General features: G+C 52.6%; 1 protein-coding gene across 3 annotated transcripts in view; it reads right to left on the bottom strand.

Annotated features, from left to right (window-relative positions):
• LRRK1 (leucine rich repeat kinase 1) overlaps positions 1 to 23,231 on the bottom strand; it is a 155,060-nt gene that overhangs the window by 1,631 nt on the left and 130,198 nt on the right. For all 3 annotated transcript variants that reach the window (XM_024232405.3, XM_063716320.1, XM_063716321.1), the window contains 13 exons: positions 22,165 to 22,336; positions 19,673 to 19,836; positions 18,549 to 18,688; positions 16,421 to 16,670; positions 15,382 to 15,548; positions 15,050 to 15,247; positions 13,257 to 13,534; positions 11,423 to 11,617; positions 10,343 to 10,494; positions 7,146 to 7,263; positions 5,716 to 5,832; positions 2,182 to 3,035; positions 1,647 to 1,748 (listed from right to left, as the gene is read on the bottom strand). In XM_024232405.3, coding sequence (XP_024088173.2) covers positions 1,647 to 1,748; positions 2,182 to 3,035; positions 5,716 to 5,832; positions 7,146 to 7,263; positions 10,343 to 10,494; positions 11,423 to 11,617; positions 13,257 to 13,534; positions 15,050 to 15,247; positions 15,382 to 15,548; positions 16,421 to 16,670; positions 18,549 to 18,688; positions 19,673 to 19,836; positions 22,165 to 22,336 — 2,907 coding nt within the window. The remainder of the gene's footprint in view (positions 1 to 1,646; positions 1,749 to 2,181; positions 3,036 to 5,715; positions 5,833 to 7,145; positions 7,264 to 10,342; positions 10,495 to 11,422; positions 11,618 to 13,256; positions 13,535 to 15,049; positions 15,248 to 15,381; positions 15,549 to 16,420; positions 16,671 to 18,548; positions 18,689 to 19,672; positions 19,837 to 22,164; positions 22,337 to 23,231) is intronic.

Raw genomic sequence — 23,231 nt, 5'->3', positions numbered from 1 at the left:
TGTAAGAGTCGGACTCCCTGGAACGCCACAGAGGCAATCAGATCATGCATCCTTGACTCAGCTCCCAAAGCGTCCAGAAAACACCGCTGACCCAAATTTCGCTTGTGAATGGCTCATGACTGAGTTTAACTCAACTCCCTTGCCACTAAGCTCAGTATGAGTCTTCTCTCATTCTGTTTCTACATGCTTAGGAAATATAGGATCATATATTAAATGAAAAACCTACTGCCCCAAAGTCATCACTATATACGTTTTTTGAAACTGTGAACAGTTTTGCAGGATCGGTGGGTGCGCTACGAGTTTCCTTTTGGGCCGCAGTGCGGCCTCCCTGCCCTGGTGGTGCCCCACCCCGAGCACATACTAATTGCCTTTCCTCCCTCTGTGTCCTGTGTGGGCGGCCTGCATGGCACTGAGGTGCTCCTGCAAACTGGGATGTCCAGGGACCTCTGACTCTGCGTGGCCTTGCCAGGGCCTCCCCTTAGGGGAGGAGCCTCCCTATAGCGAGAAAGAGGTAAAATCTGGCTTTAGGGGATGAATAGGAGAAAAACAACAGCTAAACGTTAGGACATTAATGGCAGGTATGCCAAGGTCCTAACCTGGGTGCTGCACACCCATTTCCTCCAGAAGCCCGACCTGCAAGCTGGGAACTCCATCAGTTCAAGGCTTCTATCCACAGGCTCTGCCAGAGCTCAGGAGCAAATCCAGATCTTGCTTCCAGAACCACTTACAGAGCAAGGGTCACTGGCCCAGGACTCACTGCAAAAGTTCAAAGCTGGCAGGCAAGGGAGTGCGACTGCCATGGATGCCTCCTTGGTCATTGTCCTGCTTTGGGAGAAACAAGCTGACTGGGGTTTCTCCACCCTGTTATGCTCCAGATGAAATAAAAACCCACTTGCCCAGGGATGGGGGATAACTTATGCTGCAGGGAAACAGGCCTAGTGTAAAATGGAAGAGCTCCAAAGTACACACACACACACATTTGAACTGAGGACTTTTCGTAAGGGAGATTTACCGTGTGGGGCTCGGTAGTCAAAGTGAGGGGTGTAAACACTGTGGGGAGCTGCAGCTGGCACCAGCCTCACATCACTGCAGCCATGTAGACCATGTCCCGGAGAGGCCACCCTGCCCAGCATACCTTCGCAGAGGAGACTGGCATAATCCTGGGGGTACCCACCCACAGACAGGTACTGAGCCATGTCTCAGCCCAGGAAGGGCAGGAGCTGAGACCCCAGGCTTGGAGATGACAAGGTGTGCCTGTGTCATCTGTCCCCATAGGGTGCTGTGTGGGCAGGAGGACACCTCGGGTAGGGTTTCCTGCTTGGCAGGAAGAACAGTGAATCAATGACCTGGATGCATCTGCATGTCGACTGCAGCTGAACTCTGGCCCCGGAGACATTCGTTAGGTAGGGTACTTGATCTACAGGTGCACTGGGTACTCCAGAAACAGGCAGCCATGGCCAGTGCGGAGCCCCTAGGAGTTGTCTGTGGGGCCCCATCTAGTTTCCACTTTGCCTTACAGCCACATTAGTGGCTATGCTATTTGGGAGAATGGAAGGGCAGCAAAGCCACTGTGCAGGACCTGGCTGCAGGGCCTTCTGTGCTCATGCTGCTGCCTGGGTCCTAAAGGAGCTGCCACTCAGTCTTACCCATGTGGAGTCAGCTCTCGGGCTTTTAAGACGGCAATGACTCGGCCCCGCTGGGCGCCAGAATCCTTCTCCAGGCCAATGACGATAACATCTCCACCGCGCCTAAGCAACCAAAACCCAGAAGGGGAAGCGATTTGTCGGTAGCCGTGCTCTCGGGGGAATGAAGCCGGTGTGTAGAAAGGTGCGGGAGGGAGGCAACAGACATGCAGTTTCTGCTAAGGGATTAAGTTATGGGGAGGGGACAGACCTCAAAGCAGAGGAGAATTTTCCCAGTGGAAACTGAGTCACAGTGGACTGTGGCTTTCCTTGTGTGGCACCTTAAGCTCTCTGGCAGGCAATAAGCTTTTGTGCGGCCACTCTTAGATTTGCTAAAGTGATCACTTCCATTCCCAATGGAGGAAACCAACCCTCTTGGAAGAACAGCACCTGCCTCCCCACATGACCTGTAAGGAAGCCAGGGGGCTCTCCTTGCTCTGTCCCCAGAGCAGGAGCAGTGGGCATGCCCTGGATGGTGCCCTCACCTTGGGAAACGTACCTGGGGACCCAAATGAGGTCTCTGACGGCGAGGATCTTCACGGCCTGCAGGTGGTGGCTGAAGGTCTCCCCGTCCATGGGGGTCAGGTCATGCTCAGACCTGTCAGAGGCAGCACAGGGCTCGTGTAGCATGTCTGAGTCCTCACAATTAGTGGAGAAAGGCACACTGGAAGAACTTGCTGGGGAGCTGGGGAGGCTTGAGGGGGACCTGGCAGCCTGGCAGGGTGGGGATGAGGAGTAGGAGGACATGGAGCAGTAGTCAGTGAGTGATTCCTGGTGGATCAGGATCTGCGTGCCCAGCTCCTCACTGTACATGATGCTCACATCCGCGATGGAGTCCCCCACAGGCACCTTTGGGTTGGCCGTGTGGCTGGCTTCTGGGGGTTCCGTGTCCAAGGCCCGCACAGGAAACATGTCCCTGAGGGGGCTGGGGTCCCCGCAGAAGTACCGGGCACACAGCTGGTAGGTGGTGGAGTGGTACATCACCAAGGAGTTGGCCTTGTCGTCCAGGCACCAAACGACCTCCTCCCCTCTGCCCTCAGAGCTGCACACGACTGACGTAACCACGGAGGGGGCCACGTAGGGCTCCAGCCGCCTGCAGATCTCCAGGGAGGCACAGTCGATGACAAGGAGGCCCGGCCCATTGCTGTACCAGACCTCAGAGCCGCTGTTCACCACCTCCATGGCTTTCACGGGGTAGGGGTTCTGCCGTGCGTCTTCGTCCGCGATGCTGAACTTGGACCTGTTGGCTGTGTGTGAGCACAGGTAGGAGCAGCTGTCCTTTGGGGCGCCCCGCACCACGGGAAACACAGCCACAAGCCCATCGGCGAGGCCTGCTAAGACCAGGTAGGAATTCTGAAGGAAGGAGACAGGGATGTGTCACGTCCTTCCATTTCACACATTCCAAGAGAGAGACAGAGTAGGCACTGGACTCATCTGCACCCACACCAGGCGGGCAGTCACTTTCCCCCAATGCGCCTCAGGGCAGCAAATCTCTTAGAAAGACCGGGGCTGCTCCTAAGGAAGTGCAGCTCTGACTCTGCAGAGCCATATCTACCATCCCTGAAGCAAAGAAAGGAATGTGCCACCCAGAGGCAGGGCCTGTGGCACCAAGTGAGGCCGCATGTCACCTGGACCACATGGGCTGCCTCTGTTTCTGCTAGCTTCTTGCAGGGCGAGCAGCAGGAAGCTGCCTTCTCCTTGAGGCCACCAAGGCCTCCTACAGAGGCAGGACTTGGTGATTGCCCTTTTCTCGGTGCTGCTTAACATGACGGCAGTGTGGGCATGGCAAGCGTCTGCACCGCCCCCTGCCTGCCACCCCCTCCACCAGGCAGAGTGTTCCATAAGGATGCGCTCCCAGCCCACCAGCATCCCCGTGGCACTGGCCTGGCACAGGGAAGGGCTCAGTCTCTTTCATCTTGGTGGCCCTGTGACTCCACTTGGCTCCTGCTCCAAGTGGAGGACGTGTGTTTGCTGAACTAATTCTGGAAGAAATCGCTTCCTACTCAACCCTCTTGTGGAGGCCTGTCTCAGCCTGCTGAGCCGTCATCCCAGCTTACATCTATCGAGATGCCTGTGGTCCAGCTGACGTTGACAGGGTCCTCAGGGTGCCCCCCACCACCTCAATGAAGCATGAGCTCTTCTACACCCGCCAGAGGTCACCAGGCAGAGGCCAAAGTTGCAGGGACCATGCGGAATGCTGGGCCCACCTCAGACCGCCCCGGGGCACCTCCCAGGGCAGAGTCGGGAACAGAGTGCAGCTTCGCAGCCTAGACACCGCGTCGGCTGTGGTGGGGGTGGGAAGAGGTCTGCAGAACAAAGCCGGAGTCAGGGCAGAGCAGGGAGCTGGGCCTCATGCCAGTGAGGGGGCAGGGCAGAAAGCCGCCTTGTAGGGAGCTGGGGGAGCTCAGGAGGCTGGCTGTGCAGGGCAATGGAGTGGAGACCCGTAGCTCACCGTCCAGGACAACATGCTCTAAGAAAGCATATCGAAATCCATCCCCAGGACTTTAGGGAAAGAAGGCAGCCAAGGCAAACAGGCTCCAGGTCTCTATCTGCAGTCCTGGCTCAGGCCCCGGCCAGGGCGGTGAGTGCCACGTCCCGGCTGGGTGTGAACGTGCGTGCGCGTGCAAGAATGCAGGCTTTGCCCTGGCGGCCTCAGAGGGGGCAGACACCCTGCACAGGAGGCCCTGCACAGAGCAGGCTTTATTCCCTCTGGTCGTGCAGGAGGTGGTGCCCTGGCTGGGGGCTCTGGCCAGCGGTGGCCTCAATAACACTTTGTGTCGTGTTCTCCTGCGCTCTGGTGCGGGCCTGGTCCCAAGCTGCCTAGCCTCACTGTGGGGGCCGTGGTCATAAATGACTCTAAGGTTCATTTCAGACCTGTTTTTTTTAAGAAATGAAACTGAAGAAGGGTGAAGAGAAGAGTTCACGTATTTTGTGACCATCCAGAAGAAATAATAATGCTCATTTACCAAGTGCACCGGCCTAGACCTTTGGGTATGCTAGGCCTTCTGTCTGTCTCTTCTTATACCTATTTTGTAGATGGGCAAACTGGAATTGGATGATGACAGTCACCACATTTTAACAAAGCAACACCAGTAAAGGCTTCTTGTGCATTTACCGAGGGTACCTATTGCACAGACAGGCCCCTCAGGGTGGATGAAACCAGAACTGCCTGAGCCGTGCCTGAATCCTGTGGGCGGAGGAGCCCGGAAAAGCCAGGGAGCTGCCTCCCACTGAGGGGCAGCTTCTCAAAGGAGGGGACAAGGCCCTTGGTCTTGAGAACTTAATCGGAGGCGGTCTGGGAAGAGGTGCGTGGAGGGGCTGTTCCTGGAGGAGGCTGGGATGTCAAGGGCCCAGCACAGAGTGGGGTGCTTTGTGGGGACGGTACCAGGGCCAGCAGGGGCTGGAGGACAGCCTCACAGAGGCTGGGGCTAATCCCAAGGTGTGGTGCAGCACAGCTGGCTGGGGCCTTTACTGGGGAGAGTGCCCCTTGGGGTCTCATTTAGAAAGGCCAGGGCTAGGAGGTTAAAGAGATGAGTCTGCAGGGCCATGCTGGACAAACAGAAACTGCGTCTGGTGTAGACGGTGAGTACTTGTGGGGAGGCAGAGATGGAGGGAAGGAGATCAGGACCTCCAGGACCTGGTGATCAAGTGGCTGTGGGGTGGCTCTGGCCTGGGCAGGTGGGGAAGAGGCTCTGGATGCCACTGCCCTCTGAAGGGGAAGGGCACACGCATGACTGCTCACCGTGCCATTTGCACCAACAGTCCTTCCACCTGAGTCAGGGCATTTGCATGTGAAAGGGGGTTTTCACTGGGCCCGCAGTCTGGCTGGGGACTTAGGTGTTTGCAAACCGGAAGGCACTAATGATGGACCAGGTCTGATATCTTTCCTCCCACCGTCTCTAAGTCCGAGTCCTAGGCCAGGTGGTCCTAGAAGGTGTGGCCCTGCAGGCCCCACCCTGACATAGCTAGGAGACACCTCCCAGGTGTGGAAACGCATCAGAGACCTGCATACTCGCCTTTGCCCTGACCTCACCTTTTTAATAACAGGCACGGCCAAGAAGCAGGTGACGACAGCTGGAGTATCCAAGGCCCGTTGGGGTGTATTTAAGGGACACATGCCCTTGAGGGTGTAGATGTAGATTTTCTGGTCCTGCAGAGGCAGACAGGTCCACTGTGAGACCCAGGCTGGAAAGTGTCTGGCATTTCCCAAGCCATTCCCATGAGGATGCACTCGGCCTTGGGGATCCCCTGTGGGTCTTGGAAAGTTACATGGATTGACACGTTCTGGTGGGTTGTTTATGGATTTCTGTTCTTTGTAGAAACATTGAAAAAGACAGAATAGTCTAAAGAGGAAACAGAAAATAGCCCGTAGTCTATTCCCCAGAGAAAACCAGCACTGGGATTTGGGAGGCACAGCCTCTCAGAAGGCCTCTGTGGTATTTGTGTGTGCACCTGGCAAAGTGCACTCACGCTGCAATGCTGTCTTCTCACTGTTCTTCCCATGCGACAGCACACTTTAGGCAGAGCCCTTGCTGTCACTCATTCTAGGAGGAAATGTTGTGGGACCATCTCTTGGGTGCCTGGGACTGGGCTGCACCTACTTCGGCTAATCTGTTGTCAGATGTTTCTTAACACTGAGATTTCTGAGGCTTAAGTGGTAACCATGCTTTTGAGATTTCTGATACATATGTGAACACACTTCCAAACTACCCTGGGGAAACGCTGCACCAATCTATCCCCACACCCTCAGCCTCAGAACTTTTTTTTTTTTTTTTGAGACGGAGTCTTGCTCTGTCACAAGGCTGGAGTGCAATGGTGCGATCTTGGCTCATTGCAACCTCCACCTCCTGGGTTCAAGCGATTCTCCTGCCTCAGCCTCCTGAGTAGCTGGGAATACTCGCGCACCACCATGCCCAGCTAATTTTTGTATTTTTTAGTAGAGACAGGGTTTTACCATGTTGACCAGGATGGTCTCAATCTCTTGACCTCGTGATCCTCCTGTCTTGGCCTCCCAAAGTGTTGGGATTACAGGTGTGAGCCACTGTGCCCAACCTGCCTCAGAACATTTGTGTTTGGCCAGTTCTCTCGGGACTTCTCAGAAGACCCCTCCTTGGGCCTTCTAGTGACTTCCCTGATTTCCCTGACGTGAAGGCAAGAGGCCTTCAGAGCTGAGTGACTAGCCGTGTTATGGGAAACCCAGGCACATCCATAGCCTCCTGGGTCTCTTCTCCTGCTGAGGGTCTACATCTGGTCCTCACCATCCCAAATCCCAGCTGCCAGCCAGCAGCAGGCAGGGTTGAGCTGCCCCTGGTGACAGGCTGCTACTTCACGGGGTTCCTGGCATTACTTGGGGACTGCACGGGGATGCGCTGGGGGTTATCTGAAAGTTCACTTGAGCCGGCGTCCTGTATTTTTATAAATGTGGCCCCCGCCCAGGGGCTGCCCCCAGTGGGCAGTGCTTACCTCGGTGGCTGTCCACAGGGATCTCTGGACCTGGAGCTGGCAGCTCACCTTCATCCCAGGGCAGCACATCCTCTGCACCTCCATGAGGCCCTTCTCTGTGTTCACCACCGTGTAGTTCCTGTAAGTGGCAGAAACTGTGCAGTCAGTGGCCGGGGGCTAGGGGCTGCCTCCTTCCCCCGAGCCTGGCCTGCCAACTGCGAGCCTCGTCTACCTCCCCTGCTCCCACCCAGGGTTGCATCCTGCTGTGTTCTGAGAGGGCAGAGCTGGGTTCTGCCCAAAGGGTAATGCTTGACCGTCGCCCACAGGAAGGGCATTTGCCAAGGAAGAAAGGCTGTCCTCTTTTCTTTCCGTGACCCCTTAGGGTTGAGACAGTTGCCCCCAGTAGGAAGGAGGGGCCCTCCCGCTGGCCATATCCTGCCCACCTGTGTTATGTGGGGAGCTCCTCACTGAAGAGTAGACAAAGCCAGAGCTAAAGACAAGTTGGGAGAATTCCAGAGGAGATTGGGTTGGGGCGAGGGGCACTCAAAATGTGCTCCCAGCACGAGTGCTCTGAGAACTAATGGCTTGTCGTTTGTGAGAGCCTTGGCTCACCCGGCCGGCTGTCCCCGGCATCGCTGCCTCCCCTCGGCCCGGGGCGGGCATCCTGGGCACCCACTGCATGGCAGAGGAGGCTGAAGCCGATGGGGTTGGGAAGTTATATACCCCACATCACGCAGCTCTGTCCCTCAGACTCAAGAGAATATGTTAAGCTCGCGGATAGCAGTTCTCAATATAAAGTTTCTCCTATCACCAAATTTTAAAAAGCTTCACCACTGTTGACTGATAACGTATTTGCAGATGATGGAAATGGTAGAAAATACAGCAAACAAAAACTTCCTTCAGGTGTATTTGTCTCCTTTTCCCATCATTTTTTATGCATCAGAAAAACAAAACTGAGATATTCTAATAGCTTTTACTTTGGAAACAGTTAAAAATATAGAGAGTCCTAAAGAATAATTGCCCCTGTTCCCTGCAGCTGGAATTGTGTGCTAAGTGTATCCTGTTTACCTGCTCGTCTGCCTCTCCTGCCTCCTTTCCTTCCTTAATTCTCAGACAGATCTCAAGTCCGGCTCCATCCTGGCTCCCCTGCTTGGCTGCCCGTGTGCTCCCAGCCGGCCCCCTCCTCCCTTCCTGTGAGTCTCTCTTCAGGCTGCAGTGAGTTTTAAAGAACCTTCAGAGGTCACAGGAAGAGGCCTCTGTCTTCCCTCTGGGATGAGTCTTCTGAGCCCTGAGCAGAACTGTCTCAGGTACCTGCCACGTGTGTGTCTCTAGGCCGGCAGAGCAGGGCCCGGCCCAGCCTCCCAGGACCAGTCTGGCTCCAGGTCCTCCAATTCACCCTCAGAAGTCTGACAATGTCCTTGCTTCTGGGGTGGCAGATGTTCCAGGTGCACTCCCTGCCCCAGACCTGGACTCTGCCATGATTCAGATGAGCCCTGGTTCACTTTGGCACTTAGAGACCACAGTCTGGGTCCTAGGGGTGCATATTGGCATTTGGTTGGTCCTTGTTTTTAGGCCTTTTCAGTGAGCAGAGCTGAGATATTTGTGTTTATTTTTCAACTATATCACAAGTCTATCCAATCAATTCAGAACTGCAGGCTTTTACTTACCCTACTTTACATCTCTTTCCCCTTTAGCCCATGCTGAAAAATCACGGTTTCCAGCAACAGCAACATAATTACTCATTAACTTACTCCACAACCACAAGCAGCATCTTAGAATAACCATCATAACAGTGCTACCAACAATATCGTTACTGAAACCTGTTTAATTAATATGTTTGCTTTTTGTTTTGTCCTTAGAGTACATCCCATCAGGAAGGCGTGCTCCATTGCTGTGTTTTAGAATAACTTCTCTTTTTTTCTGAGGCAGGGTCTCACTCTGTCACCCAGGCTGGAGTGCAGTGGCACAATCACCACCCACTGCAGTGGGAAACTCCTGGGTTCAAGTAATCCTCCTGCCTCAGCCTCCTGAGTAGCTGGGACTACTGGTGCTCGCCACCATTCCCAGCTAATTTTTGTTATTTATTTATTTTTGTAGAGATGAGGTTTCACCATGTTTCCTAGACTGGTCTCAAACTCCTGAACTCAAATGATCCACCTGCCTCAGCCCCCTAAAGTGCTGGGGTTACAGGCATGAGCCACAAGGCCTGGTCAGAAAAACTTCCTTACAGCATCATTTCTTAGAGCACCTCTGTGTCACAACACTCAGTCCTAGTGGCATAAAACCTGATGCAAACTCACGAAGACTGACCTAAGAGAAACTGCTAAGTCTGTTCCATTTATCTTATTATGTCTCAAGCTCATTCCTCAGTGATATTTCCCCACATTCTACCCCAGGCACCCTCTCCAAAGGTCACACTCCAGATGCTGACCCTGACCCTGACCCTGTCTTACTGCCGACTGTGCACCTCACACCCTCCCCATGGCAAGCATGTCTTGTCTGACCACCACCTCCTAGTTTTTCGGCTCACCCCACCTAATACCATAACTCTTGAGTTGTTTTTTTTTTTTTTTTAACTCTAGCAATACCTAGGATCCTTTAGTACTTTCCATTGTGCGCCCTGAATTTATGGCCTCACTTAGGTTCCTTGGTCCATCTCTGTATCACTCCCTTGAAAACACCCCAACGCCACTGCCCCTCTCTCCTGCTTGGCAAAACCCCAACTCTGCAGAAGGGGCAACAGGGTGGGTCTAAACAATCTGGGGCAGCAGAACATGCTGGAGAAAGTCACATAACCAGGCTGACAGGCCTCATTTCCTTTTTAAAAATGTTTTAAATTTTCTAATTTTTTAAAAGATGGGGTCTTGCTATGTTGTTCAGGCTAAACTTGAACTCCTGGGCTCAGGTGATTCTCTTGCCTCAGCCTCTTGAGTGGCTAGGACTGTAGGCACATGCCACAGTGCCCTCATGTCCCCAGACACCCTGGCAGATACTACCCATTTTTGGCATCTCTTAACCACAAAACCATACATGCACGTCTCTTTGTGTTGACTTTCTTCTGCTCTCCCTGCTTTTTCTTGAGTGCAGTCTAACCAGGTTCTGGACCCTACTGTCTGCTAAATAATTCTCATTGTGGTCAACATCGACTCTGTTCCCAAATTCCACGGTGGCCTCCCACCCCAAATACAAAGAGGGCAGGGCAGGCCACAAGAGCTTACCTGGACTCCTCTTTTCCATCCCAAAACACCACGGTGTACTCCTGGCCCTGGGACGAGAAGAAGGCTGTCTGCTTCCCACAGCGCAGTTCATACATGAAGGTGGCAAAGGTCGGATCCTTCATCTGGCTCACCACCGACAGGGCCAGCGGTCGCTGAGGGGGAAGAGCCAGCAGAGGAGAGCAAGGTCACTTACAACCAGATCAGTGCCAGTTCTGCCCATGAGATCAGCCAGCTCCAACCAGGGAGGAATGAAGGATCCTGTTCATTCAGACTAGATCCAAACAAGAGGCTGAAACAGCTTCAGACGTCAGGAGCAAACCCATCCAGGTATCTGGGTCACCCTTGGCTATGGCAATTTAAGCTCCTCTGGTCAGGTTAGCTGAACCCTGGGTATTCCAACCCAGGCCCAAGGACATACACTCTTCATGTCACTATATTGCCTGAGCTGGAGTGCAGAACCTACTTACAGGTGCGATCATAGCGCACCACAGCCTTGAACTCCTGGGCTCAAGTGATCCTCCTGCCTCAGCCTCCCCAGTGGCTGGGACTATAACTCCATGTCACCGTGCCCAGATAAGGACATGCATTCTTCTAAAGAATACCCTGTTTACTCCCAATACATTAAACTAGCTCTGTCTGATTTAATAAATGAGTTTTAACTTTGAAACCACTAGCCTCTTCCAAAAACACAACAAAAAACTAGCCTGAACACTGTAATATGATCCCTGATTCTCAACCAAACATTTTCCCCATCACTTTACAAAGAGATACCCACATTCTCTCTGTTCTTGCACAGGGACTGTATTGTTATAAAGGGGTTTATATACTTTGTTTGCACGGTGAAGTAACACAAAAGTCAGGGAGGAAAAGGAAGTTTGTTTCCTAAGAGTGACACGCACACACAAAGACAATGAAAGTAGGTATGTTAGGGGCAGCAAACATCACCCTCTAGAAGAAATCAGCAGAGAAGGGTTGCCAATGGTGATGGGTGGGCAGCCACACGCACACACCCCCTGGGGACCCACAGCTTCCTCACATGGCAGGAGGTCCCAGGGCCCTGGGCTCTGTGCCCCCAAGTACCTTCTCTGGCTTAGTGTCCCAGCACTCCATCATGAGCGCCTGCAGTCGCTGGAACTGCACTTCCTCTGGCTGCCCCAGAACCGGGCGGATGCCCTTGGACAGCTTCTTGGCAATCTGGAGCTGATGGTGGCCCAGTGCAGGGCGCTGTCCTGACAGCAACTCGTAGAGCACCATTCCATAGGAGAACATATCTACCTGGGCACAGAACAAGCCAAGTCAGGTCCCTGCCTGGGCCCAGTGGCCTTCACAAGGTGGCCCTCAGATGGAGTGACCAGGGAGACACAATTAGACAAGGAAAACAAACATTCAACAAACCACCTGACCACGTCCCTCTGTCCATTTATCCATCCATCCTCCCAACTACCCAACCATCCACCTATCTGACCACTTTCTCTTCTATCCATTTATCTATCCATTTTCTCACTCTTCCTTCTTTCCATCCATCCATCTATCCATTTGCTTGTCTTCCTGTACATTTATCCATTCTTCTCATCTGTCCATCCGACCACCTGTCCTGCACATTTATCTATCTGTCTTCCTATCCTTCCTCTTTTCCATCCACCTATCCATCTGACTTCCCACCATATTGTCCATTTGCCCATTGTCCCATCCATCCATCCATCCATCGATCCAACCTTCCATCCAATAAAACACACTGAGAACTTGCTGTCAGTCACTGATTAAGGACTCCAAGGAGGTCATGGTACTTATCCTTGAGTACCAAGACAAGACAGGAAAACACACACCCTCAGCTTAATGTGCTTAGTACTAAGTGCTGTGTATTGCAATTCATAAAAAAAGGAGTGTCTCCTGGATCACAACATGTTGTCTCCTCTAATTTTCATAATCAAAAAGGCCCAGCAAGGAAAAATTTATACAGACCCCTATAAGGGTCAAGAAATAACATTTTAGCAGGAGAATGGCTGAGATAGACTTGAGAATTTTAAATGTGAATGTTTCCATGATAATCTGAGTTTCAAGGTGACCTCCTTGTTGAAGTCACCTACTATTATGAAGCTCTTATTTTTGTTGCTCTGATTTGCCTTTTCTATGGGCAACAACCACAGGTGCTGAGCTAATCCATACATGTGCAGGTCATTTCTACAGGAATTAGTCAATGACCATCTGAAAAGTCACCAGATAATAAGAAATTATAGACAAGGGAATTTTAATGCTGGGTGATCAGTTAACAAGGCTGGCACTAGGTGGAATACATGCATGGTAAGATGACTTCAAGTTGTCCTTCAAGTTGTCTGTGTGCCTGCATCTACCAAGTAGCCATCAGGGATAAATGTTATCAGAAGATCAACATTTAGTCATTGTCTCAACTGAGGCTGGCAGTGCAGTTGCCCGGGATGCCAGCTTGTTCTTTCACTCTTCTCCTGGTTTGGCATTCAACTTGGCCAGCACCCTGTGGACAGGACTTAAGGCCAGGGATCTTTACCATCCTTATTCTGTCTGTTCCTCCTGAGCGCCCTGCAAGGCTGGTCCTGTGTCCTCACTGTGCACATCTAAATGAGAGTTGGAGCCCAAATACAGATCTGTTTCTCTCTTGGACTCTTCATCTGCTGTTTACAGCCTCTACAATGTTACTAAATCAAGGTTTGAGAATGCTGAGGCTAAGGAGAAGTCAACCTTGCTACAAGCAGACAGACATAGGCCCCTGCGCCCTTCTGGTTCAAGCCAGAACCTCCCTCATTGAGCAAGGGAGTGAGAAAAATGTGCTTTTGGGGATGCTGAGCCCCGAAGCTTCGGGTCCCTCCAGGACTGCCCCGCTAGCCTCAGGGCTAGGCTCCTGCACTGTGGGGCTGGGCCAGGGGATCCAGGCAGGTACCTTCTCATCATATACAATGCGAGGCCTGATCTCTGGGGCCTGGTAGCCAGGAGTGCCCTCCACACCTAGAGCACCCTCATGGAATGACTGCCTCGAAATCCCGTAGTCAGACAGCTTGATGTTGACGTGCTCCTTGACGTCAAGGGACCACACCAGAATGTTGTCCGACTTCAGGTCGCAGAAGATGACGTTTTTCTTGTGCAGGTAGGCCAGGCCCGAGGCAATCTGGTAGGCTATTTTTTGGGTGAGCATGTGTCCCAGGGGTATAAAGGAAGAATCTTGCAAAGAAAAACAATTTTCAATGTATCAAAATTTCAGTTTTGTTAGAATCAAATTATCATGATAGCAACTGTCTTCTTGTCTTCCTATCTCCCTAGATACTTTATATATTTTTTTTCTTTTTTCTTTTATTGAGATGGAGTCTCCCTCTATCACCCAGGCTGGAGTGCAGTGGCACGATCTTGGCTCACTGCAACCTCTGCCTCCAGGGTTCAAGCAATTCTCCTGCCTCAGCCTCTCAAGTTGAGTAGCTAGGACTACAGGCACGCACCACCATGCCTGGCTAATTTTCGTGTTTTTAGTAGACATGGGGTTTCACCATGTTGGCCAGGCTGGTTTGAATTCCTGGCTTTAAGTGACCTGCCCGCCTGGGCCTCCCAAAGTGTTGGGATTACACATGTGAGCCACTGCGCCTGGCCCCTAGATACTTTATATTCTATTGACACATTCTCACTATTCACCAGACTGCCATAAGGGACAGACAATGGCCTGGTTAAGTGAAATAGTATTTAGGATAGAAATGCTCATCACTATAGCTTCATTCATGATATCTTATTCCTAGAATTGCTGGCAGTTTTGCTGAATGAGCAAGGGTTCCAAATCTCTAGAGTTCATCTCAGGTCCAGGCTGTCCTACGTAAAGGGGTGAGAGACAAGTAGAAGAATTTTGTTTGGCTGGGCGTGGTGGCTCATGCCAGTAATTCCAGCACTTTGGGAGGCTAAAGTGGGGGGAACGATTGAGCTCACAGTTTAAGAACGACCTGGGCAACAGGGCAAAAGGCCATCTCTACAAACAACAACAACAACAACAAATTAGCTGGGTGTGGTGGCGTGTGCTTGCAGCTACTCGGGAAGTTGCGGTGGGAAGACTGCTTGAGTTCAGGAGGTCAAAGCTGCAGTGAGCTGAGATTGCACCACTGTCCTCCAGCCTGGACAACAAAGCGAGATCCTGTATTTAAAAAAAATAAAGAATTTTGTTTAAAAAATTATCTTCCATTGAGGCAGAAGTGATTGATTTTCATAGCATTTCTTCTTCCTTAGTCAAAAGACAGCTACCTTTCACCCTCTGGCAACTCTGGAGTTTACCTGCTCTTTTCTCAAGGTAAATTACTTCAACATTTTATTTTAAAATATGGTCCCACTGACCCTACGGTCTCAGAGTCTCAGCAGCGGTGTGCACGTGCAGTTACGAAAGGGATTCAATGCAGCTCACGTGCTCGGTGCCCTCCCAGCGAGGCCTGTCACCATCCTCCTTTTACAGGCAAATAAACTCAGCGGCTTCCTGGACCGCGGCGGAGCCTGGTCTTAGCCGACTCCACAGCGTGCGCTCCCCCGTCCTCGCCAAGGCTCTGCCTAGTGACTGGACCTGGCGGGGTCCCTGGCCTCACACCCAGGGGATGGTCACACGAGCTATGGGTTGGGCGTGCCCTGGGCTTGCCAAGGCCACCTGAGGCTCTACCCCCGTGCCAGGCAGGAGGCGCCCGGGGCTCTGATGGTCTCAGGGGGCCGCGGTACCTCTGGCGTTCTCGGACAGCACCGTGTTGAGGCTGCTGAGCGGCGCGAGCTCCAGGGCGAAGCAGAGCGGGTGGATGCTGATGCCGATGAGCGCCACGATGCAGGGGTGCTGCAGCGCGTGCAGCATGCTGGCCTCCTGCCGGAACTCGGAGAAGTTCTTCATGGCATCCGTGGCCCGCAGGTGCCTCAGCATGGTGTCTGCCAGGGACAGCGCAGTGTCAGCCAGCAGGACATGGGGTGCCTGCAGCCTCAGGCCTCTCTAAGGCAGCACAGAGCTTAGACCCGGGCAGCCTATGTCTGAGAAAAACAGCACCAACCTGGGACCCACTTACCTGCCGGTACGTTAGCAAAGTTCTTGAATTTTTTGATGTGGAAGCGCTTGACGGCCACAGGCTGGCCCTGGTACCGGGCCCGGTAGATGACGGTGCCACTGCCACCCTGTCCCAGGACGCTGCCCTCGTCCTCGCTGTGCTCCAGCTTGCTGTTCTCCAGAAAGAGCCTGCCACACAGGCCCGGCATCAGCCACATCGCCCCACCCTGACGCGGGTGGGTCCTGGGCTGGGTCATTTGTCCCCACGGCCGAGAGTCACGGTTCAAAGCCCTCTGTGAGGTCTGGGCCACCCCGGCCGTGCCACTTGCGGGTGGGCACACCTGGGTGGGTTATGCAGGTTTGCTAAGCCTCGGTCTCCTCTGTAAAGTGGGCTCAGGACAGGAACGGCCTCAGAGGTGGTGATGGCTGGCACAGGGTGAACCCCACGGAAATGGTGGCCGTAGAGAAAGGATCCCTTTGGAAGTTTTCTTCTGAAAGGTGACGTTTCCTATTTCCTCCCCGATTCTCTCCCTAGTTATCATCTCGGGTTAGCATAGGTACAATAAACTCTAAGAACAGATTTGAGGGGTCCAAGGCTCAGCCCTAGAGATACAGGCAGGACTCAGTATTTGACAAAGAAGGTAAACGAGGCTCTGGGTGGGAGTTCTCCCCTTCCTGAATGCCTGAGGAGCACCGGCTGCACTTACCTGCCGGCCCTGGGGCTGGTGGGGAGGTAGGAGTGGAAAGGAGAGGCAGCTCAGGAGAGAGCAGCTCTGGCTACGAGGGGAAGGGGGAGCCGTATGGGGAGACAGGATGGCTACACTTGCAAAGTGCTCTTCCCAGCTGGGCTTATCAAGGCCTCCAAAATGGAAAGCCAGCAGCCTGGTTCCCTTCAGGCAGCCAAGGATGGGAACCTAAAAGCTACTGAGATTGGTGGGAAGCCATGGCTGGGGCACCTGCCTGCCCTGGAGGGGTCTTCCTGGAGATCACTCGGCAGCTGCACAGCGAGGAACGCCCCTTGTGACCTGCACTGTGTTCTGGGAGGGGCCTTCGGGGCATACCTGGCTGGGAAGTCGGTCATGAACAGTTCAGGGACCAGCTCCTGCAGCGGCACGGGGAGGTCCGGGTGTCGGGGGCAGGAGATGAAGTCCCGCTCGATGGCCGTCAGGACACAGTCTTCCATGTCGAAGTACTGCACATCCTCTGATTTCTCACTGGGGTCCGTGTGCTGGGCCCAGGCTGTCTCGCAGACGGGGCAGGGCACGTACTGCTCCATGAGTGGGGTCCCGTCGCTCTCTGTGGCCGTCAGGGCTAAATAAGGACACAGCAGGAGACAGCTTCACAAGAAGGTGGTGCAGGAGGGCCCCCGAGCAGCACTCTGCACCCCAGGCCCTGAGGCCTTCACAGCAGGGGAGCTGCCTGTCCTGGCCTGTACCCAAGAGACAGGCTGAAACCCATTGCCACATTCAGGTGCCTTTTTGGAGAGTGCAATTGTTTGTCCAGAAAGATGTGTCCAAGGAGGGTTCAGGATGCTTCTGAGAACTGTCCAGTGGTCGGGACACTGAGCAGGCTGGCTGGGGGGCCTGAGACAAGGGTGGGGATCCCTCCTGCATGACTGGGCCCTAACAGGTCATCGCAGACTAGCTCTGAGCTATCCTCCAACAATCACAGCAGTGTGGAAGGCACCCTTCTTGCAATTAGAAACATCAGGTTTACGATGTCCATGAAGGGTGATGCGGGGGCAGGAATGAGTGCAAATTATCATAGATGAAACTCAGTCACCGGACACGGGATCCCCCCATGCCTCTGAGAGGAGGTGCAGAGAAACACCCTCCAAGGTGCCCTGTGGAGGTGCCCTCAGGGCAGGCCAACTGCCTGCTTCATGCAAGGTGGGTGGTGGATGCCTAGAACTTTCCAGGCACATCTGATATCTGCAGGTCCATGTGTAAGGCATCCCGTTGGGAGGGGCCCCTGGCTGGGGATGCTGGCTCCAGGCGACCTGTCTCAGGTGCTCACCAGAGCCCTTTCCATCTCAGGTGACTGTCTAAGGGACCCACCTGTCAAACTGCCCAGCACCTGCTGTCGGGGGAACACTGGCTAGTGGGGAGCTGCAAAGTGCCCAGAAGGGTTCACATGGGCCTAAGGGCCCCCTTAGACGGCCAAGTGCCTCCCAAATCACCATGACACACACACACCCAACTGCCTTCTCCGAGGGTTCCTTTCTAAGCCTTTTTTCCTTGTAGGTCACCCTTCCTGCCAACAGCGTGAAGAACCCCAACCCTGACAGAGACCAGACCCTGGGATCTGGAATGTGTATCCTGAGTGCATTCTGCCACTGCTCCTTAGCCACCTTCCCTGATGCTCTCTGGGATGCAGGCATTGCATGCAGGTGAGGCCGGCCCAGGAGGCTGGGGGACCCACCGAGCCTTGCAGGGGCAGCACTGGAATTCCAAACCCGCTCTCCAGTCACTTGCTTGGCCTCCAGCGTTCAGGGGCTGAGGCTCTCGGGGCAGCCTCTCCCACAGCTGCTTGCCCCATTAAGCCCCAGATGGCCCCCGCCCCGGCAGGCTGCTCTGGGAGTCGTCTCCACCCCAGGAGCAAAACAAACAGGAGGCCTCAGCAACTTCACTCAAAGAGTACTTTTTGGGGGTGAACTATCAATGAAGAAACAGATTGAAAGGGTCTGAGAAGGGCTGTGTTAGTGGTTTGATCACCGCTGGGATGGGTGGGGCGGCAGGGAAGGAGAGCAAGGCCCCTTGGTGGCCACGGCTCCCCTCCATCCCTGCCCCTGCGCAGGGGATACATTTCCATCTGCCGGCTCCCCCGCAATTTCCGCCACACAGTCCTCACTGTGAAAACAAGACACGTGTGAGCTCACACTGAGCATCTCCGTGGACCACTCGTGGTACCAGTGTCATCTTTCTTGCCACGCCTGTGGGCAGCTGGCAGGCCGCTTCCCTGCACATTCCCAGTGGGGTCCGAGCCCAATCCTCCCCATGGTACTCCCCCCAGTGACAGAGCCGGACTTCTCGGGGGCCAGGACTCCCACCAAAGTGCTGTTAAGACCCCCTAGTTTTCTTGAGCTGAATCCCAGTGGGATTTTTGTCCTCCCCAAAAGCAGCAGCCCCACCCTGATTCATAAAGAAATATTAGCATGAATGAGGGCTTGCTTCTAGCATCTCCTCTTACCGGGAAACCACTGATCAATCAAGGAATTGACGTGGTCTGTGATGAAAGCCATGGCTGAGAAGTCCCTCATTTCTGATTGGCAAACGATTTTAATTCCTCCGCTTTTCTTCTTTTTCCAGTTCACGTCAGAAGATTCCACACTGCAACCCAGAGACCAAAAGGAGCCCATTGCGATCTGGCTCTGGGGGACCCTGGGATGATATCCCTACCCCCAGGGACAGGACCCAACCCCCGAGGAGCTGGAGAGACTCTGTGCCCTGCAGGACCGATGTGCCCTCCTCCCTGTATGTACGTGTGTGTGGCCTTGCCTTGTTCTTGCCCCGGACCTGGCCTGGTGAAGGAGACACAAGGAAGATTGCAGTCAGGGATGCTCAGCCTGGGAGCTGACCCTCAGGTGAGGCCCTAAGGAAGTTCCCGGACCTCCCTGAACCTCAGTGTTCTCATCTGTCCAACAGCAACCATGGGTTTTAAGTGAGAACATCTATGTGGAAGAGGCAGGTCCCAATCAAGCCCTCTGTAAAGTTACCTCCCCTTTTCCCTTCTTCTCCTCTCACAGAGCTAAAGAATATTTTGCAAAGTTCATTGTAACATTAAAATAATCTTGGGTGTTCATCATTTGTTAAACCTGTTGAGCTGACTTTAGGTCTACCGCTCTCAAAAAACCAAGAATAAATGGCACTGAGAGCTGAGTTCCGTGTCTGGTTATGGGCAGTGGAGATGGGGGCTGAGGAGTCTCAGTGTCCCCTGTCCCCAGCCTGGCTTCTCACAGAACAAGGGGATGGGCAGGATGGCTGCAAGGTCACCATGGTAACCTGAATAACCATGGGAGGTGCCTGAGGCTCTCCTGAGCTCAATGACTGCAACGTCCCTCAAGTCCTGAGCTGTGGCCGCCACATCTGCCTTTGCCTTTCCCGTCCTGCAAGGGGGGCTCAGCAGGGGTGAGGAGACCCAAGCCTCTGGGACACTCATGGGAGGGCCTCACATTTCTAGTAAGCTGCCATGACGAGCCGCTCTCACGAGCAAAATTCTGGACACCAAGAGGATGAGGCATCCTGCTGATGTGGCCCTGGGGTGGCTGCTGTGGCACCTGCTGACCTGGCAGGTGGGCTTCCAGGTGTTCCTACCTGAGGTAGCCCCCATCAAAAGTGACCAGGAGCCCTTCCTGCCAATAGATGGTCTGATTTCTTTTCACTCTGAATGTGCTACAGCGATTTCTCTGGTTTCCTGTAAAACTGTAAATGGTGACTTTCCTGTTCCTGCTTTTAGTATTCTTCTTGTTTTCAAAAAGCTGAAAGACAGAGAAAAGACCCTGCTTAAGTATTCTGGGCTCCTCGCTGGCCCTGGGCAGAGCTCTGCAGAGGCCGGGCTGGGCCCCATCTTGATAAACGTCCCCCGTTTTTCCCACCCTCTCCTCCCACACTGCTCATCCCTGCTGCCAAACTGAACGTTACATTATCTGACAGGGTCTCCAGGGTATTCCGGAAACACAGTTTTTCCAAAGAATTGAAAAATAGGCTTTCCTTTAAAAATATTTTCCCTTTCTGACTTTACAAACAAAAATTCATATTAGAAAATGTAGCAAATACAGAAAAATGTAAGAGGGAAAACAAAACGCCAGTTTGACACCAAGCAGACAGATCATTCAGATTTTGGTATATATTATTCCAGGATTTTTTTTTCTATCTCCATATATTTGTAAAAAAACAGCTGAAGCCATATTGGATTTCTAATTTCGTATACTTTAAAAAACCTCAGTTTTCCTATGCCATTAAAAACACACATAAAATTCATTTCTCTAAAGTTTAATATTCTGTTGAGCATAGTAGTTTCCTGAACCGCTCTCCTCTGGAAGTGTAAGTTGGTGCCAATCTTTTGCTCCCTCAAAACCACCTTGAGTTACATGAGAAAGGCACAGAGCTTTCTCTGATTGAAAAATATGTCCTTAGTTTAGATGTTTACCAGTCGGATTATCGGTCGAAGGGTCTGAATGTTTTAAGGCTCTGGATGCATCCCGAGGAGTCGCTTTTTGAACGACGAGACTGTCCTGTGCACCGACTGCCAGTGTGAGCAGGGCCACTTCGTGCCCGGGGCTGGGGATTACGGCTCAGCTTTTTGCTAATGTGATGGATGAAAAGTGGCATCTCACTGCTGCTTGAATTTACATGCCTTTGATGAGTGATGAGACTGCACTCTTTTCCCCCTCCTGTCACCCATCTGAAGTTCAATAGGACTTCTTTCCTAACTTCGAGTGAGGGGAGCTGCTGCCCGGAAGGGCGCCCTGGCCTCCAGGCCCAGCTGGGCCCCACTTGTAAGCTCAGCCTCCCACGATGCTAGTGCTCCATGACCCTCCCCTGAGAACACAGCGGGACACAGAGTTCAAAGGGAGGGTAGAGGAATGGGAACGTAGGAGCACCAGCGCCTGTGCCCACTCTTTCAATCAGCGCACGCTTCTGGCGCCATAAACCAATCTCCCTCCCCGCTAACACAGGCTGCTCCTGTCACAATGGATTTTAAGGCTTTTGCCTTGATTTTTCAGTAAGAATGGGAGGATCAAAGAACATTTTTATAGAGCTAAGAAGTTATAATTCAATAAGGGCTTTCTAATTAGGATGTAGCAACAATAAACTCATATGGAGTTTCATGTCAAGGATTTGACAGTCAGGGATTATGCCAGAGGTTCGCAAAACCAAAAGTGTGTCAGAATCCCCTGGAGGGGTTGTGAAAACCAGTGCGGGGTTCCCTCTGGAGTTTCTCATGCAGCGGGTTTGAGTTGGGGCCTGAGAACGTGTGTTCCTCACTCGTTCCCAGGTGAGGCTGATTTTGCTGGTATAGGAACCCCACTTTGAAAAACACCACTGTAGCAAATATTGCTTCCATGTTCCTGCCTTGCATGAAGTTAATGTTGCCTGACAGCTGGGACTCCTTCCCGTAACCCCAGGTAAACCCACAGAAGCTAACTCCTTGGGCGGGGTCTCCCGTGTTACCAGAGCCATGTAAAGTTCTGCACAAGTGGTTCTCAAACTGGACTGCACAGGGGACTCGCCTGGGAGCCTTAAAAATACCAAAGAGGAATCACTTTTTCAAACAATGCCACACTCAAAGATCCTGATTCGATCGGTCTGGAGCGTGGTCTGTGTCTTTTAGAATTTCCTTCAGGTGAGTCTAGCATGCAGCCAGGTTGGCAAAACCGTGCTTCTAACGTCACAGTTCTCCAAGTGTGGTTGCCGGGCCAGCGGCATCACCTCGGGGAATGGATAGAAATGTGAATTCTTGGCCTCAGTCCACACCTACTGAATCAGAACCTCTGGGGTGGGGCCCACCAAACTGTGTTCTAACAAAATCCAGGTGGTTTTGAGGTGGGCTAACATTGAGAACCACTGTTTATAAAGGGCGTGTTCTGTCAAAGGAGGGCGCTGCTTTGGAACTCACAGGATGGCTTAAATGGGTTGGCCAGCAGCCCATGCCACACCTGCCCCCTGGCACTAGAATGGTGGCATGGCTCTAGGAGAAGGGTCTCCAGGCAGGGCCCCCCAGCAAAGGGCATTCCCCTCCCCCAAGGGTACAACTGTAGGTGGCTCTTGGGCATCTGCCTATGCAGAAACCGCAGCCGTGATACCTGCAGGTCCATCTCCGCCAGGCTGATCAGCATCCGTGCTATAAACCTTTGCCAGAAGCCAACGGGAACGAAGCTCATCTTAAATACCCTCTGAATGGTGTTGGCTGTGGGATGCCGCATGCCGTGGGTGTCCAGGCCAGGTTTAGATGGAAGGAGATGGGGCAGGAGGTAGCTGAAACACACCAAGAGGGACTGGTGAACAGTGGGGCCCAAGCTCCACTGCAGGGCCCTGACCCCAGCATATGGCCTGGTCTGGGGACAGGCTGTGCTGGAACACCTCAGGCTGCTGGGTTCCTTCCTCCCAGGGCCTTTGGAATTCCGTTATTAGTAAGAGAAGGGTGGTTTATATGCTGAGAATAAATACTCCAAAGGAAAATGAAGACTGGTCCCATTAATATGAGCCTATCATGGTTTCTAAGACAGAGACTAGAATAAGGCTAAGGGAAGACATGAAAACATCATGGTCCTAAAAATGTCAGACACAGCAAATGGGACTCAGTTCTCTGTAAATGGGGTTGCAGTTGGGGAATCACTTAACATTAACTTTGGTTGATGAAGGAAAAACAAATACAGCTGCAAGGTTTCAAGGACAATGCAGATATTAGGGTCAGAGTAACATTTTTGGCCTTTAAAGCTATTTATTATTCTTGGCCCCTTGACACGACGCAATTGCCTTAAAAGTTAGAATAAGCCTGTTTTGTGCGAAAGAGGGATGTTTTACGAGAACACTCATCATAAAAATGCTGCATCATTGTGTCAGCAAGGCCTTCACATCTTTTGTCATCTTAAAACAGCTGAAACCTGGGAGGTCCCTCCAAAAGGGTGCCTGAAAACCAGCAACGGCTGCATGCTGTGGGGCTGCGGGGGCAGGCACCGGACAGGCACAGGACGGCCCCTGGGTGTGCAGATGCTGGACTCCTTCCCAATAAAGGTTTTACCTTCAGCTCTCCTAATCTTAAAATAAATCTATTTCAGTCTAATAAGTGTCCTTAGAACTTTCTGGAAAAGACTCTCTAAACTATAAGAAAATTCAATGACAGCCCATGGCCCAAGCATACAGGCGCAAG

Source organism: Pongo abelii, chromosome 16 (assembly GCF_028885655.2).
Source record: "Pongo abelii isolate AG06213 chromosome 16, NHGRI_mPonAbe1-v2.0_pri, whole genome shotgun sequence".
Lineage (NCBI taxonomy): Eukaryota > Metazoa > Chordata > Mammalia > Primates > Hominidae > Pongo > Pongo abelii.
The sequence above is the reverse complement of the archived record's forward strand: the minus strand, read 5'-3'. Positions and strand labels throughout refer to the sequence as shown.